Source organism: Pongo pygmaeus, chromosome 8 (genome assembly GCF_028885625.2).
Source record: "Pongo pygmaeus isolate AG05252 chromosome 8, NHGRI_mPonPyg2-v2.0_pri, whole genome shotgun sequence".
Lineage (NCBI taxonomy): Eukaryota > Metazoa > Chordata > Mammalia > Primates > Hominidae > Pongo > Pongo pygmaeus.
The window spans coordinates 49,243,291-49,257,957 of NC_072381.2; the positions used below are offsets into that span (position 1 = coordinate 49,243,291).

General features: G+C 50.7%; 1 protein-coding gene across 6 annotated transcripts in view; it reads left to right on the forward strand.

The window, feature by feature from the left end:
• RASSF4 (Ras association domain family member 4) overlaps positions 1 to 11,697 on the forward strand; it is a 35,130-nt gene extending 23,433 nt beyond the window's left edge. For 4 of the 6 annotated variants that reach the window (XM_054435148.2, XM_054435146.2, XM_054435145.2 and 1 more), the window contains 7 exons: positions 950 to 1,122; positions 1,822 to 1,979; positions 6,270 to 6,371; positions 6,659 to 6,710; positions 7,936 to 8,057; positions 8,893 to 8,990; positions 10,258 to 11,697. In XM_054435148.2, the coding sequence (XP_054291123.1) occupies positions 950 to 1,122; positions 1,822 to 1,979; positions 6,270 to 6,371; positions 6,659 to 6,710; positions 7,936 to 8,057; positions 8,893 to 8,990; positions 10,258 to 10,318 (766 nt within the window). In that variant the 3' untranslated portion in view covers positions 10,319 to 11,697. The remainder of the gene's footprint in view (positions 1 to 949; positions 1,123 to 1,821; positions 1,980 to 6,269; positions 6,372 to 6,658; positions 6,711 to 7,935; positions 8,058 to 8,892; positions 8,991 to 10,257) is intronic. The other 2 variants (XM_054435149.2, XM_054435150.2) reach the window with 1 other exon arrangement.
• The last annotated feature ends 2,970 nt before the right edge of the window (positions 11,698 to 14,667 follow it).

Genomic DNA, 14,667 nt, shown 5'->3' on the forward strand with positions numbered 1-14,667 from the left:
GTTCTATCTTTAAAATTCACACGAATTTAGCCTCTTACTACTCTGTTTTCATTTTAATGTCAAAATTTTTAAAATAAATTTATCAGAATTTCACATTACATTTGTTTAATATCAGAATAATGTTTCCATCAGGAGGAAATGGTCTCCTGCCTGCCTTACCGTTCAATGCACATTTATCTCCTCCTCAGCCCACTCCCAAAAGACGCAGTTAGTGGCTGGGCCTTGCCTGCTTCTGCAGTAGTAACTCCTGTAGAGGGCACACATTCAGAGCTTTGCCCCCTTCAGATTTCACATAAAACTCACGCTGTGACAGCACCCGCCACCCTGAGAGCCCCGGCACATCTCTAGGTGTCCCTAGTCACTCAGTGAATTCTGAGCCACACAGAATTAGAGCATAAAGTCAGACTCCTTAGGAAGGCTGCAAGTGTGACTCATATGTTGCCCCTCTTCGAGGTAAAGCACTCACAGACAGCAGTCGTGGCTGTGCCTATGTATTCTCCAGGATCCCATCTGTCTTCTCCTCCCCAGGTCCCCTCCGCTGCAGGGCTGTGTCCCATCATACCCACTCCTTCTCCAGCCCAGCACTAGCTACCCTGGCCTGGGGCTCATCCTGCCAAGAGGCCTGGAGGCTGGGCCCTTCTAGGTGGCCCCTGCCTGACACCCCACTAGGCCTTCAGGAAGCCCAGCGAGCCTGTTTGGCACACAGCTGCTGGCCTGGCTAAGCCTGGTGTCTAGGAATGTGCAGGCCCTAACTACAAGCATGCGTCGGTGTGTCTGTGTGATGCGGCCCAGCACAGGCCCTCAGGTCTGCAGGGCCAGGCTCACTCTCTGTCCAGCAGATGCTGGGGGAGGCCTCTACTTTTCTTTTATTGTTTCAAGCTGACTCTCTCGGTTTGAAATCCAGGCCTCACCTCAGCCTGCCTTGCTTCCCGCTTGTGTCCTACCCCAGGGGCTGCTGGTCTCTTCGCCTTGGCGTGAGCTCCCTTTCTCTGCCAGCAGCCATCTCAGCACTGCAGTTGTCTCTTTTCAGAAAGGAGCCATCGCCCCAGGACGGGAACATGACAGCCCAGGGGCCAAGCATTCAGCCAGTGCACAAGGCTGAGAGTTCCACAGACAGCTCGGGTAAGCGGAGCCCGCAAGCTGCCCGGACCCCTGCCTCATCCAGGGTAGGAGCAGAGGGGCTTGGCTCACAACCACAATCTCCGAAGGACAGCTTTGTGCCCCAGCAAAAGAGGGGCTTCACCTGCTGGACCCCTACCCAGGTGCCTGCCTGTGAGGTGCTCTGCCCTCATTCTCGCTCCTCTTTATGGAAAAGTGAGCAGAGGCTTGGGAGGTGACAGTGACAGTATGGGGGTGGCCTGAGTCCCCCGCCCTGTGTGTGCTATGGGAAAGAGGAGCATCCACAGAAGGCAATGCGCTCTCCTGGCCCCTTGCCTCCCTCTGGGACCTCGTCCTCACCCTCTGTACCTGCTCATTCATCCTCTTTGTTCCCCTTCCCTTAGCACTCAGTGAAGGGCCTGTTTCAGAGCAGGGGCTCAGAAGACAGGGCTGGGGCCACCAAAGACCTCTGTGGGCACCCTAAGACAGAGACCAAGAGGGGTATGGCCATGTGACATTGTGACCCAGGTTACCCTGTCCAGGTCTCACCTTCCTATCTGCAAGCTGGGAATATCCAGCCTCCAGTCCAGGAATGGCCCTCATGTCCCCATCTGCCCCAATGCACGTGACCACAGGGCTCTAGGGAGCCAGACCTCCCAACAGCAGGCAGTTGCTCTGTCAGCATCACCCACCCTGCCATTCTCTCACCCATTTCTCATGCAGGGCCCCTGGAGGAGGCAGAGGAGGCCCCCCAGCTGATGCGGACCAAGAGCGATGCCAGTTGCATGAGCCAGAGGAGGCCCAAGTGCCGCGCCCCCGGTGAGGCCCAGCGCATCCGGCGACACCGGTTCTCTATCAACGGCCACTTCTACAATCATAAGGTGATGCCCCAGCCTGGCATCTCCCCTGGGCGCATGGGAAGCCAGGCCTGCGCACAGGCACAGCAAGCACCATGACCTGTGTGGGGGCTGCTGGCATTCCTCTGCCCTCAGGAGGAAAAACCAGGTTGCATCCACATAACAGCCCCGTTTATGACCTAAGCATTTTCCAGCACATGCTCACTGTCAGTGCATCCTCACAAGTCACACAGATTTCTGGCAAGTAAGCTGGGGATGACCTGGGCAGACAGTAACACTGACCGTGTCTTCAACGAGGGCGCTTTCTAGGAGGCTTCCCCCCGAACTCAATCGGTTGATCCCTGGGAACACTGTATCCAGCCATCACTCTCACCGAATAATTAAGCAGGGGTGTGCCCAGGTCACGTGTGTCTGTGCCCCAGAGAACCTGGACAACCCCAGATTCCCAGCACACAGCCTTTTGTCCAAGGATGCATTGTACTGACCTCAGGAAAAGCTTTCTTTCCCCAAATTACATCATTCTATAAACAAACTGAACTGTAGCAGGATAAGTTGATTGTTACTGTAAATAGAATGATTGGCTGTCTGGGCAAGGCCCTGGATAGAGCGTCCTGTGACAGGCCGTATCTTGCCCGCAGCACTGGGAAATGCAAGCCGAGATTTCCAGTTGAAGCAGATGCCCTTCTTGATAGAGGATGACTTATGGCAGGGAGGGGGCTCAGGAGGAGGGACTCAGGGTCTGATCTGAAGGAGCAGGTGTCCCAGGTTAGGCTATCCAGGGACCATTCAAGCCACACTTGGGGTGCCCTGGACTTTGGAATGTCTACTTTGGAATTCTGCTGGGCAAGCTGAAGGGACCCTGCTTTAATCTCAGGATCTCCCTTCCATCCCCTGCTAGGCTTGTGGTGAGTGAATGAATGACAATAGGGTTGCCTTTGCTAAATCTGGAAAAATCCAGGACTATTCCAAAGTAGAGTCTCCTGAGAGAGTAAAGGGGACCCAGGATTGAAGTTAGGCAGAGATGAACAGTGGTGTAGATTAGTCCAAGGACACATAACATGACTTGAGTATTATTTAAATCTTGTTCCAAAAGGGGTTTAGTGTGTAATGTGTTGAGTACCCATTGTTAGCATTCAAATAAATGTTGATATGCTAGTTTAAGGAATTATTCAAAAATTTTCCAAAATATGTGCATGGGTTTAGGTATTTTCCAGTTCTATGTTCCTTACCTAAAAAAGGTGGGGGTGGGGATGTTTTGCTCCATGATTCAAAGTACTGAATGGTGGAGTTTAGCATTGGTACATTCGCTTCTCCTCGAAAGGTCTCATCACTAAGAGGTGTGTCTGGTACGTTAAACCTTATTGTAGTGATTGCCAGTGTCATAGGAACACCATGTCCCGAGCACTCTGCAGCCTTTGAAATGAACAGTGAGGGTTTTCATCACAGCCTCTCATTTCCGACTGAACCACACTATCAAGAAGAGCTACTCAGCCAGCCGACACGGGGTCTCAGCCTGTCACCCAGTGAGGGCAGCTTTTCCTCCTAGTGACAGATTTGCCTGTGGAATGTGAATCCATTCTTCCAGAAAAAAGTACTGCTTTCAAGGGCACGGAATAGTGTCTTAAGCATTTGGGACAGTAGCTCCCCCACCTCCTGGGTAAGGGAAGTCCCAAAGAAAAGCACTATGCAAAAAGCCCTTTCTTACCACGCTCAACATCCATACAGAACTAATGTCCTTAGAAATGAGGGCACAGATTCCTTGAGTCAGAGGCAACAATTGAAAAAATAAATAATTCCTAGCATTGAATTTCTGAGATAGTTCCAGGTTTTGTTTCTTAGAACTGTGCACGATTACTTCACTCAGTCATTTTCCAAAACTGTTCTGATTCCCAGAAATGTTGGTTTTATTTCCAGACTGGGTGAAACTTTGTAGCTGTTTCTACTGCCTGACCTATTGGATTCAAATGCGTTCTGTTAGAGAAAAACCATTTGTGGTTAGAGATAAGAAAGTAGCCAGGGGGCCTTTGTTCCTACTTGGAGTTGGTTGGTATCATCTTGAGAAAAGGCTTCATGCAGAAGAAACACAGTGTCTTGTTAACAAGACTTTTTGTCTCTTTGAAATAGCCTAACTCCTCTGTTTCATATTTCTTTTTTTTTTTTTTTTTTTTTTTGAGATGGAGTCTCACTCTGTAGCCCAGGCTGGAGTGCAGTGGCACGATCTGGGCTCACTGCAACCTCAACCTCCTAGGTTCAAGCGATTCTTCTGCTTCCTGAGTAGCTGGGACTACAGGTGCACACCACCATGCCTGGCTAATTTTTGTATTTTTTGTAGAGATGGGGTTTCACCATATTGGCCAGACTGGTCTTGAACTCCTGACCTCGTGATCCGCCCGCCTTTGCCTACCAAAGTGCTGGGATTACAGGCATAAGCCACTGCACCTGGCCCTCTCTTCCATATTTCTTTGGACAAGAAAGCCTAATCCTAATCCTGGCTTTCTGTATAACTCAGTCATTCTGCACCTCGACTAGAATCGAGCTGGGGGAAGCAGGTTGAGGTTGAGTCTGATTCTGGCACAGCATGCTTCATTTTATTGTGCTTCTTGTTACTATACCTTGCAGATTTTTACAAATGGAAGGTTGCTGAACAGCAACCTTCCATTTGTAAAAATCTGCAATTTTTTTTTGCTGCACCTGCGTTTTCTGCAAATTGAAGGTGTGTGGCAACCTTGTGTTGAACAAGTCTATCGGTGCCATTTTCCAACACTGTGTGCTCACTTTGTGTCTCTGTGTCAGACCTTTTAGCAATAAAATAGTTTTAATTAAGGCATGCATATTTTTTAGATGTAATACTGTCTCACCCTTAAGAAACTACAGTATAGTATAAACATATCTTATCTACGCCCTGGGAAACCAAAACATTTGTGTGACTCACTTTATTGAGATATTCGCTTCATTGTGATGGTCTGGACCTGAACTCACAATGGCTGCCAGGTGTGCCTGGACTTATCAGAGCAGGGATACTGAATAGGTCCTTGAGCTCTCGGATCCTCAGCTACCTCCTTGGGAAAACAGAGCTAGGATCTCAGAGGAGGGATATGCGAATCTAAACTTGAGTTTGAAAAGCAAGGAGAGGTTCACCTGCAGAGGAGTCACATTCGCTGGGAGGCACTAGCACCAAGGGGTAACATGTAGGTTTTCAGGAATCATGGAATCCTTTGAGTCAGGGTTCTGTCTTTTCTAGATGGGTGACTCTGAACAAGCTGGTTAACCTACTAAAGCCTCTGATTCCTTTCTAAGAAAAGGGGACTAGTTATAGCTGCCTCAAAGGGTTGTTATGAATATTAAATCAATGATTGTATGTAAAATCTTAGCGGGTTCAATACATAGCTAGGGTTTATTGAGGACAGACCTATTATGTGTCAGGCAGAGTCCTGGTTGATTTCATATATGGTGTCTCTTAGGAAAAGGCAAGATACCTGCAAAAATATAATGTGTCCCCCCGCCCCCCAGCCGAATTGTGAAGAAGCTCTGTGACTGGAGCACATGGTGCTTGTTAGGCAACCATAGTGTCATATGTGCGAGACAATGAGAAGAACTACAGATGTTATTGCACAGTCCCCAGGAAGCCTTCAGATACTTTTAGACCCACGCTTTCAAACAGTGCTTCTCACATTGAACTGCACAGATCGCTTTGCCTTGTGTTCTACAAACACAGACTCTGATTCAGATGGTATGGAGCAGGGTAGGGAAGGGAGCCGAGACTGTATGGATGCAGCTGGGCTAGACGTCACTTGGAGGTGCAAGGGTTTTAGAAGTCTGTTCCTGTAGGCAGCGGTGCAGACAACGGATTAGAGGGACTGAGACCAGAAGGGAACAAGCTGGGAAGCTGATATGGTGTGACCAGTGCCTCTACTAGGCACTGCTGGGAGAATGAAGAGGAGGAGACAGTTTGGGTAACTTTCCGCCTTAGAATCAACAGACAACTGGTGACTTAATCAATAGAAAGAGTGAAGGAGAGACTGGTTCCCCCACCCTTGTGAATGACTTCCATGGCCCTGGTTCCTCGGGTCCAGAGAGCTGGCCCTTCTGGGTGTGTAGACATCTTCCTTAGGCCTCTGGAAGGCGTGCACTACTACAGCTTCCCAGAGTGTCTCCCAGGTCTGGAAACAGCTTGTGTGTGCATCAGCGTGAATGGACAGGTGCAGGTGTTCCCAGATCTCAGCGTCACCTGCTGCCTGGGTCTGTTCACCATCGTGATATCAGTCCCTTGTCCCCTCTGGGCCTGCCCTGAACTTCTCTCCCTTCCTGGTACAGACCTCTGTGTTTACTCCGGCCTATGGATCCGTGACCAATGTGAGGGTCAACAGCACCATGACAACCCTGCAGGTGCTCACCCTGCTGCTGAACAAATTTAGGGTAAGCCTGGTCAGGAGCAGCCTTGCCCCAGGATGCCAGTGGTCTGCTATTCTGTTGGGGGTGGGGTTCTGGGGAAAGCTGCCCGTGGCTCCTCGGCAGAAGGTCTAGCAAGGGTCCCTCTGCTAAGCTTTTGTCTCTCAGATTTCAAATAAGAGGAGGTTGGGAGAGGGCAGGTTCCTTGTGACTTGCGTGTGTGTTACTGGGGGTGTAGTTACTGTCAGGGGACCCTCTCAGTTCTCTCCCATCTCCAAGCACCGTAATCTGACTTCCTGTGACTGCCTGTGCAGGTGGAAGATGGCCCCAGTGAGTTCGCACTCTACATCGTTCACGAGTCTGGGGGTAAGTACCTGCCCCACTTCTGGATCGTAAATGCAAAAGGTCTCTACCTGTTCAGCAAGCCCCCTCCCCACCAACCACTGACTGTACTCCCTCCCATATGGGCTCTGTGCTGGCTTGCCTAGTGGGCTGGGGCACACTGTGCCTCCCAGCATGAACATTTCTCCCCCACCCAAACCCAGGCACACTATGGAAGCCTTGAGGAAAAGAAAACATACTTTTGGCTTCGAATTTAAAGCACATTAAAATGTTCTTGGATTTTCTAGGTCACTCAGTACATTAAGTTTAATTCTTTCAGATTCTGAAAGAGAATCCCACCAAGCTACAGGAAGCCTCCCTCTCCGCCTCTTCCAGAGAAATGGATGGGTCCCTAGCTCATTGGCGCTGAGTCAGGAAGGGTGGGGTGCGTGTCACAGTGCATCAGGCCCTGGCCCTCCCATCTCAGCTTTCCTTTCTCCCACCCCCTCAGATCTTGTTTCTCTTCAAGCTGCACCTTTGCTGAATGACACTGTAGGGGAGGAAAAATATCTTTTCCTTCTACCCATTTGAGTTCATTGGCTGGGGCCCTGTATTTAGATTAACAAAAGACGGATTAAGGAGAAGAACAAACAGAAGTTTGTTAACACTTGCATCATGCATGCCCTTTGGAATATCCAGGGATGAGTGGTTAGAATTTGGGCTTAAATAGCATATTCACAAAAGAGCAGTAAGTTTTTAGAGAAGTGACAAGACAGAGGAGAAGGGCCTGAGTTTCTGGGGAGGCAAAGTGTGGGAAGGTCACTGCATGGGGAGCTGCGGGAAGGGAAGGGCTTCAGCGGGACGTGCTGTGCAGGTTCCTCTGGTGCCCTCTCCAGGCTGAGGAGGGGCTCGGGTTGTCTCTGGTGATTAACTCCATCATTGCCTAGAGAGGGACGGGGGCACACCTTGACAAATTTATGTCCTGCTTTTTGGCAAATGGGGGAGGGCGGAGAGTTTCTCTTGTATCTTCTTCTTCTCAATTGCCAGCCGCTCCACTTAATCCTTATGCCAAAGTGGCAGATCTGGGGGCCCTGTTCTGCCTCCCTTCTGCATAAGCAGGAATCTCTCAGGGCAGCACTGTTAGCGAGGTCTGTGTTCTAGGGTTCCCTGCGCCCCTAGATGCGCATTTTCTATCTATCAGTTCCTAATCTGGAACAGACAGAGGTGATCCTAATCTCCCGTGACTTTTGTAAACCACCTTCTTTTTCAGAGCGGACAAAATTAAAAGACTGTGAGTACCCGCTGATTTCCAGAATCCTGCATGGGCCATGTGAGAAGATCGCCAGGATGTTCCTGATGGAAGCTGACTTGGGTGTGGAAGTCCCCCATGACGTGAGTGGGGGCCAAGGCTGGGGAGGCCTGCTCTAGGGCGAGGGGTTCTTGGGTGACGGGGCCTCCCAAGGACTCCTGGCCAGAGCCCTCTCAGTTGATGTCTCCAGGAGCTCCACGCTCTCCCAAAGGGCTCCCAGCCTAGCACAGGGAGGCGCCAGCCCTCCCTCTCCCATCAGTGACCGCCAGCACCAGCAGCTTAGGGGAAAGAAGAATTTGAGTCCTATAAAACCATGGCCCTGTCCTTTTCCTCTTAGGGGAGTAAAGTCTTTTCCTTCATTGGAATGTATTTTGCTGTCATTATGTGAGAGACCTATGCAAAGGCTTTTTAACTAGGCCCTACCTCGCACCTGTGGAAGACAGGGAGATATTTAAGTCTTACCAACAGCCTGAGTTATGACCAGACAGTGAGTGCATTTCCAAACTCCTCTGCATAGAAGATGCTTACAGGGTTTGAATCTCAAGTAGGAGGCCTAGCGACCCATATCCCTCAGGCTGCTGCAGTTGCATTCCATTGTTAGAAACAATGGTGCTCCCACCTCCCTACCCCCTAGCCCAGAGGGTACCCAATGTGACAATGCTGCTGTACTGAATGCTCTTCCTAATATTCAGTTTAATATTTCCTCCCAGGAATAACAGTTGCCTTTGAGATAATAATAGGCTCCCATCCTGGCATCTGTACACAACACACAGTGTGGGGGTGGGGTGGGAAAAGCGGCAGCTCCTTCCGTGGATACAAGATGTTGGCTGGATGGGCCACTATGGAAGCCTTGAGGAAAAGAAAACATATTTTTGGCTTCAAATTTAAAGCACATTAAAATGTTCTTGGATTTTCTAGGTCGCTCAGTACATTAAGTTTGAAATGCCGGTGCTGGACAGTTTTGTTGAAAAATTAAAAGAAGAGGAAGAAAGAGAAATAATCAAACTGACCATGAAGTAAGCAGCACTTAAACAGCCAGTCATGGGTCCTGAACATCAGGGCAGGTCTGCAAGGCACAGCACCAGTGCCGGCTGGGAGGTCTCTCTCCTCCATGGGCACCAGTACCCTGGCATGGGAAGGCTTGCTAACCCTAGCTCCCCAGCATCACCCTCTGGCCCCCTGCTCAGTATTGCCACCATGCTGGGGTGACAGCTTGCCAAAACAGTGGGACACAGCCCGGATCACCCATCCAGTCTTGGCATCCTCACCAGCGCAGGCATGAGCTGCAGAATACCTGGCAGGAAAGTCAGGCAGGAACCCAAGTGGGTGCTGGGTCAAGCTTCTGAGTTCTGCTGGTGATGTGGCTCCAAGGAGCAGGCATGCTGAGGCAGACTTGGCCTGGTTAGGGCCTTTCATCCTGGTGGGAATTCTGAGCCTTCCCCAAAGTGGCAGATGCTGGAACTCCCAGCCTCAGCTGATGTTTTCAGGTGCAGAGGGCTAGTTCAATGAAAAGGTGAGCAGGTCTCACCTGCCAGCTCCTGGGGACACCACGCCAGGGCCCGGCTGCATGAGCTTAGCCAGGCTGTAGTCCCAATGGTGTCTCCCCCTCAGCAAAGTGAAGTGTGGTCCAGGACTTGTGGAGGGCACCCCACCAGGGCTGGTGGGGAGGCAGCTAGGAAGGAAAGGGCAGGAGCTCACTGAGAGGGCCTGGGGTGGGTGGGGAAAGGATGGATGTTAGCCTCTGGTTGAATGACCCGTGGAAAGCCACATCCTCCACAGGCTCCTGTCTGTCCAGCCAGACCCCACACAGACAAAGGAGACCAAAGTCAGAGGGAATCTTCCATTCTGCAGTCAGTCCTGACCCCGTAGGATTTGAGAGCTGAAAGGGATCTGGGGGTCAACTAGTGGGTCCACTCAACGTACAGAGTGGACGCTGAGGCCCAGCACAAGGAAGGTTGCCGCACAGGTTATGGCAGAATCTGGGCTGAAACATGGGCTTCCCGATATCTGCCCTACCGCCCTGTCCACTCCAGTGTGCTGTTGTCTGTATTAGAGTCTGCAATAGACATGACAACACTCTGCTTTGATGCTCTGTGCAGTCCGCAGCCCGGTTTGACTGCACCTCATGAGGCACAGGCCACAGCCTTCCCTCTCCTTGGCAGAGGAGAGATGAGGCTGCTGCAGGGATCTCCTGAGCCAGCCATCTGCAGGTCCCTCGCTCTGCTGCCCACCTCCCTGCCCTGTCCGGCCTCAGTGAGTCCTCTTGGCGATGTCTCCCTCCAGGTTCCAAGCCCTGCGTCTGACGATGCTGCAGCGCCTGGAGCAGCTGGTGGAGGCCAAGTAACTGGCCAACACCTGCCTCTTCCAAAGTCCCCAGCAGTGGCAGGTGCACACTGAGCCCTGGTGGCTGGCCCCGGCCGGTCACAGTGACTGATGGCCAACGCCTGACAAATCGAGTGCCTGTGCATCTACCGGTCTGAAGCCTGAGCACCATGATTCCCACAACCAGCTCTTGGCTCCAAGATAAGCACCAAGGAAGCCGACCCAGGCCTGAGGGACCAGGAACTTGCTGGGTCAGATCTGTGTGGCCTGCCCTGTCCACACCATGCCTCTCCTGCACTGGAGAGCTGTGCTGGCCCAGCCCCTGTGGCTTAGGCTTCATCTGCTTCCTCAGTGCCTGTTCTGGAGCCCGTGTGGGTCCACAAGCCTCTGTCCTCTTCCTTCATATGAGATTCTTGTCTGCCCTCATATCATGCTGCCCCGCAGGAATGCTGCTGGGAAAAGCAGGGCCTGCCAGCAGGTATGAGATCTAGCCTGCTTTCAGCCATCACCTTGCCACAGTGTCCCCGGCTTCTAAGCCTCCAGTGTTACCCTGTGAGCCTCACACATGTCAGCCCCAGCACAGAGGTGAGACCAGGAATAAGGCCACAAGTATCTCACTTTCTCTGCAGAAATCAGTCTTTACTTTATCAGAGAGACCTAAAGCGATTCTTACAAGGAGCTTGCTGCAAGAAACACGGTCGATCACATTGAGGAGGGTCCACATGGCATTGAGAGGGTGCGGCCCTCTCAATGCCCAGCAGCAGCTCCGGAAGGCAGTGCTCAGCCCCATCACCACTGTCCCGTGGATGCCTGTGTACCTCTTGCCTTTTCTGAGCTTGCGTTTCTCTCCTCTAGTGGGTGGGGATGACTTTCAGTGACTTTCAATGCTTCCCCTGAAGGAAGAATGATAAGGAGAAATGTCTGTTTTGAGGAAAGGGCTTTGAATTCCCCAGATACTGAACAATTTGTGTTTGTGACTGATGGAGAATTTCAGGAATGAATGAGAAAGCCTTTGCGAAACTATGCAACAGTTTACATCAGTCATATGAAGTATTTGTCTACAAACAGAGCAAACTGAAGACCAAATTATTCTCCTGTTGAGGTCCGTGGATGGCAGATTTAAAGGGAAGAACCACAAAGGCTTGCAAAGATAGGAGAGGCTCCATCTCTAATGCATGTATAAGCTTCTTATAGGTGCCCATCAAGAGAATAGCTTGGAAGCCACCATGCTGGGCGGAACTGCTCGTCAGGGCAAATGTCACAGCAGGATTTCCCCAACCCAGCTCCATCATCACAGACACAGAGAGCTGCAGGGGAGGCCTGCCCACTGTTTTGTCGACTCTGCCCTCCTCTGACAGCATAGATCCTTAGGTGCTCAATAAAGGTGTGCTGTATTGAACTGAAGAAGTGAGAACCAAGCTCTTTGTTTGTTTGTTTGTTTTGTTTTTTTGTTTTTTTTTTTGCTTTCTATGCGTCCACCCTGATCCCCGGCTCTAACTTCTGAAACTCTTATCCTAAAGGATGTGTGGCCATGTTTGGCAGAAGAGCCACAACTCGCTGCTCTAGGAGCCGACATGACTCCTTCATTTCTGTGCATGCCCTGGGGACCAGGGTGGAGCCTGAGGAGAGGCTGCCATGGAACACGCAGGCATCACTGGTGGGAGCCTAGAGGTGACCTGGATGATGAGCAATAGAGTCACCCCAAGTCACAGAATCTTAGCATCAGGAGGGCCCCAAGAATCTTCCAGGCCAGGGGCTCAGGTGGGATGGAAGCAGGGCCTAGGAGAGGGTACAAAACAAATCAAACAGGAGCTCCCAGGTAATTGTACTCCCAAGCTATTATTTACAACCTCAGGTGGAGGACAGCTCCTGTCCCATTGTTCAGCTGTAACTGAGTGACTGCCTTGTGCCAGGCCTGTGCTCAGCCCTGGAGGCACAAAGATGGAGCCAGTCTGTCCTGTGTCTAAGGGTCTTCTCCTCAGGAGAAGAAGGCCAGACACTGGGAGGGTCAGGAGATCAGCTGAGCAGCGAACCGGCAAAGGTCCTGGGAGTGAGGTGGAGGCCGAGGCAGAGTTGGCTAAGAAGTGCATGTGGTGTCACAGAAAAGATGCACCTGCCAGCTAGGAGCAGGCCAGGTCCTGGCACACAGGAAGCCAGTGGAGCAGGAGACCCTCTCTGAGCACCAGCCTGTTTGGTTGGTTGGTTGGCTTTTGCAAGTTATTACAATATTATTTAAGGCCTTTTTGGATAAGTGTCACTTTTAAAGTAGGTGTTATCAATCTAATTTCTGAACGTTACGGGTCAGAAAAATCACTAGCAAGTGGCTTAGAAAAAGGGAAAAGGTACACTTCTGCAATCAGCTGAGGAGTTCACACCTTTTTTTTTTTTTAATCAACATCATATTTGCTGTTCAGAGGCAATCTGAAAAGCTGCAAATTCAGCTCACCTCAACCCCATAATTTCAAACGTTAGAGGCTGGTCTCTGTGGTTTCCTACTGGTTCCTGTGGGGAGCTCCCGCTTTCTTTCTCCATAGAGCTTAGGGTATTTCTCATATGCCCCATTGGCTACCTAGTGTCTCAGGTAATAAACGTATCCGAAGATAAAGCAAAGATTGCTACGGGAGAATGTTGTCTCCTAAAATAGGACTGTCTTGCCAGGCCAGGCCTCAAGAACCAGAGAGAATAATAAACAGCACAGGATGAAATCAGCATGATTGCAAAAGGACTGGACTCAGGAAAAACAAGTTTGTTTGCCCAGAACAAATTACCAGAAGGGACCGAAAACATCTTGTTTTTCCTCGGTGATAACCATATGCTACCTGATTGGAATGTTTACAAGAAAATGGAATAAAGACCTTCCCACTGGCAAAACAGAGCCAGGGTTCACCCAGGATACATCTGGCCCCTTAGTCCCATGGAAACAAGGCCCAAAGCTTATCCAGTCCGACCAGATGATTTGTGGAGGAACCAGCAGTGCAAAATGTGTCCTGGGTGTGTAGGACGCAGGTGCCTTGCAGCTGCGGAGGGGCAGCGGGATATCCTTGCCAGGTGCAGTGGTGGGCAGCAGCCCCCTGCCCTCAGTTCCCCAGTGGTGATCAGACAGGAAGCTTGGTTGATCAGAGCCAAGCAACTGAGTATAAAAACAGCCAGATGCATGGGCTATATTTAGGCCCTGAGAGCTGTGATTGTTTGGGATCAGGCTAGCTGCTCACGTGCCCTGCCTGAGACTCACGTTGTGCAGGGTAGGGCCCTGTGCCCTCCTGGTCAACTTTTAACAGAGATGTTTTCTCAGACCTAGGAATGGGAACTCCCAGGGTTTTCTTTCCCAGACAGTCCAAAGGAAACAGAAAGCCAAGTCTCAGGTTTGGTGGAAAGAACCATTGTTCAGGATCCCTGGGCTGAGTTCTTGGTGGGAGACGGACCACTGTTGTTACTGCACATGAGCCACACCTATAACTGCCTTTCTGGCACTTGGGTTGGGGATCCATGTTGCCAAACACAGACCCAAGGCAGCAGTGCTCCCTGCTGAGACAGCGTGCGTGTGTGTGCGTGCGTGCGTGCGTGCGTGCAAGCCAGTGGGGTGCAGGGGACAAAGACACAGGAAAATGAAACTGTCTTGCCAGGATTTTTCTCACCCCAGAAGACTCTTCTTCCTAGAATGAACCCTTCAAATACCACTGGGCTCAGGGGCACACTGGTCCCTGCTGGGTAGTTTCCCAGAGACGCCCCAGCCACTAAGGGATCTGGCCTCTTTTGGGCCAGAATCCCCAGAAATATGTGCAGAAAGATGCCCAGACTGTGTCCACCCCCTGCCTCCCACGCCCTTGTTCCCTTTCTCTATTGTGTTTTGTAAATATCATGCGTGACCATTTTCAATAATTTAATTTGCATAAAAATTGCCTAGAATCCCATTTGGGAGATAGACTGTTATAGAGAGGTTAATAGGCTCTGGAGCCAGACTTTCTGATTTCAAAGTCTGGCTTTGCCACTTACAAATGTGCATGACCTTGGGCAAGTTTCTTGCCTCAGTTTTCTCATCTGTGAAATGGGGATTCTGTGTGGAAGAAAACAAACTCAAAGTGCTTTCTACTATTCTCTCACTCAGCAGCAATAATCACAAAAGACTTCTGTGACCAAATGGGGTGGGGGATTCTCCCCACACACCAACCAAGCAATCATTTCTGCAGGGACACCAGCTGGGTGTCCTCTAATTCAGTTTTGACACTATCTACTTGGAGATGGCATCACCTCCCATAGGTTGAGGGCTCAGTCCCATAAGATGGTCTCCACCCTTCCCATTAGTTACAAGCCCTGGCCTCTGGAACTTGTGAACCACCCACTTCAAGTTGGGATTCTCGTGACCCCCTCCCT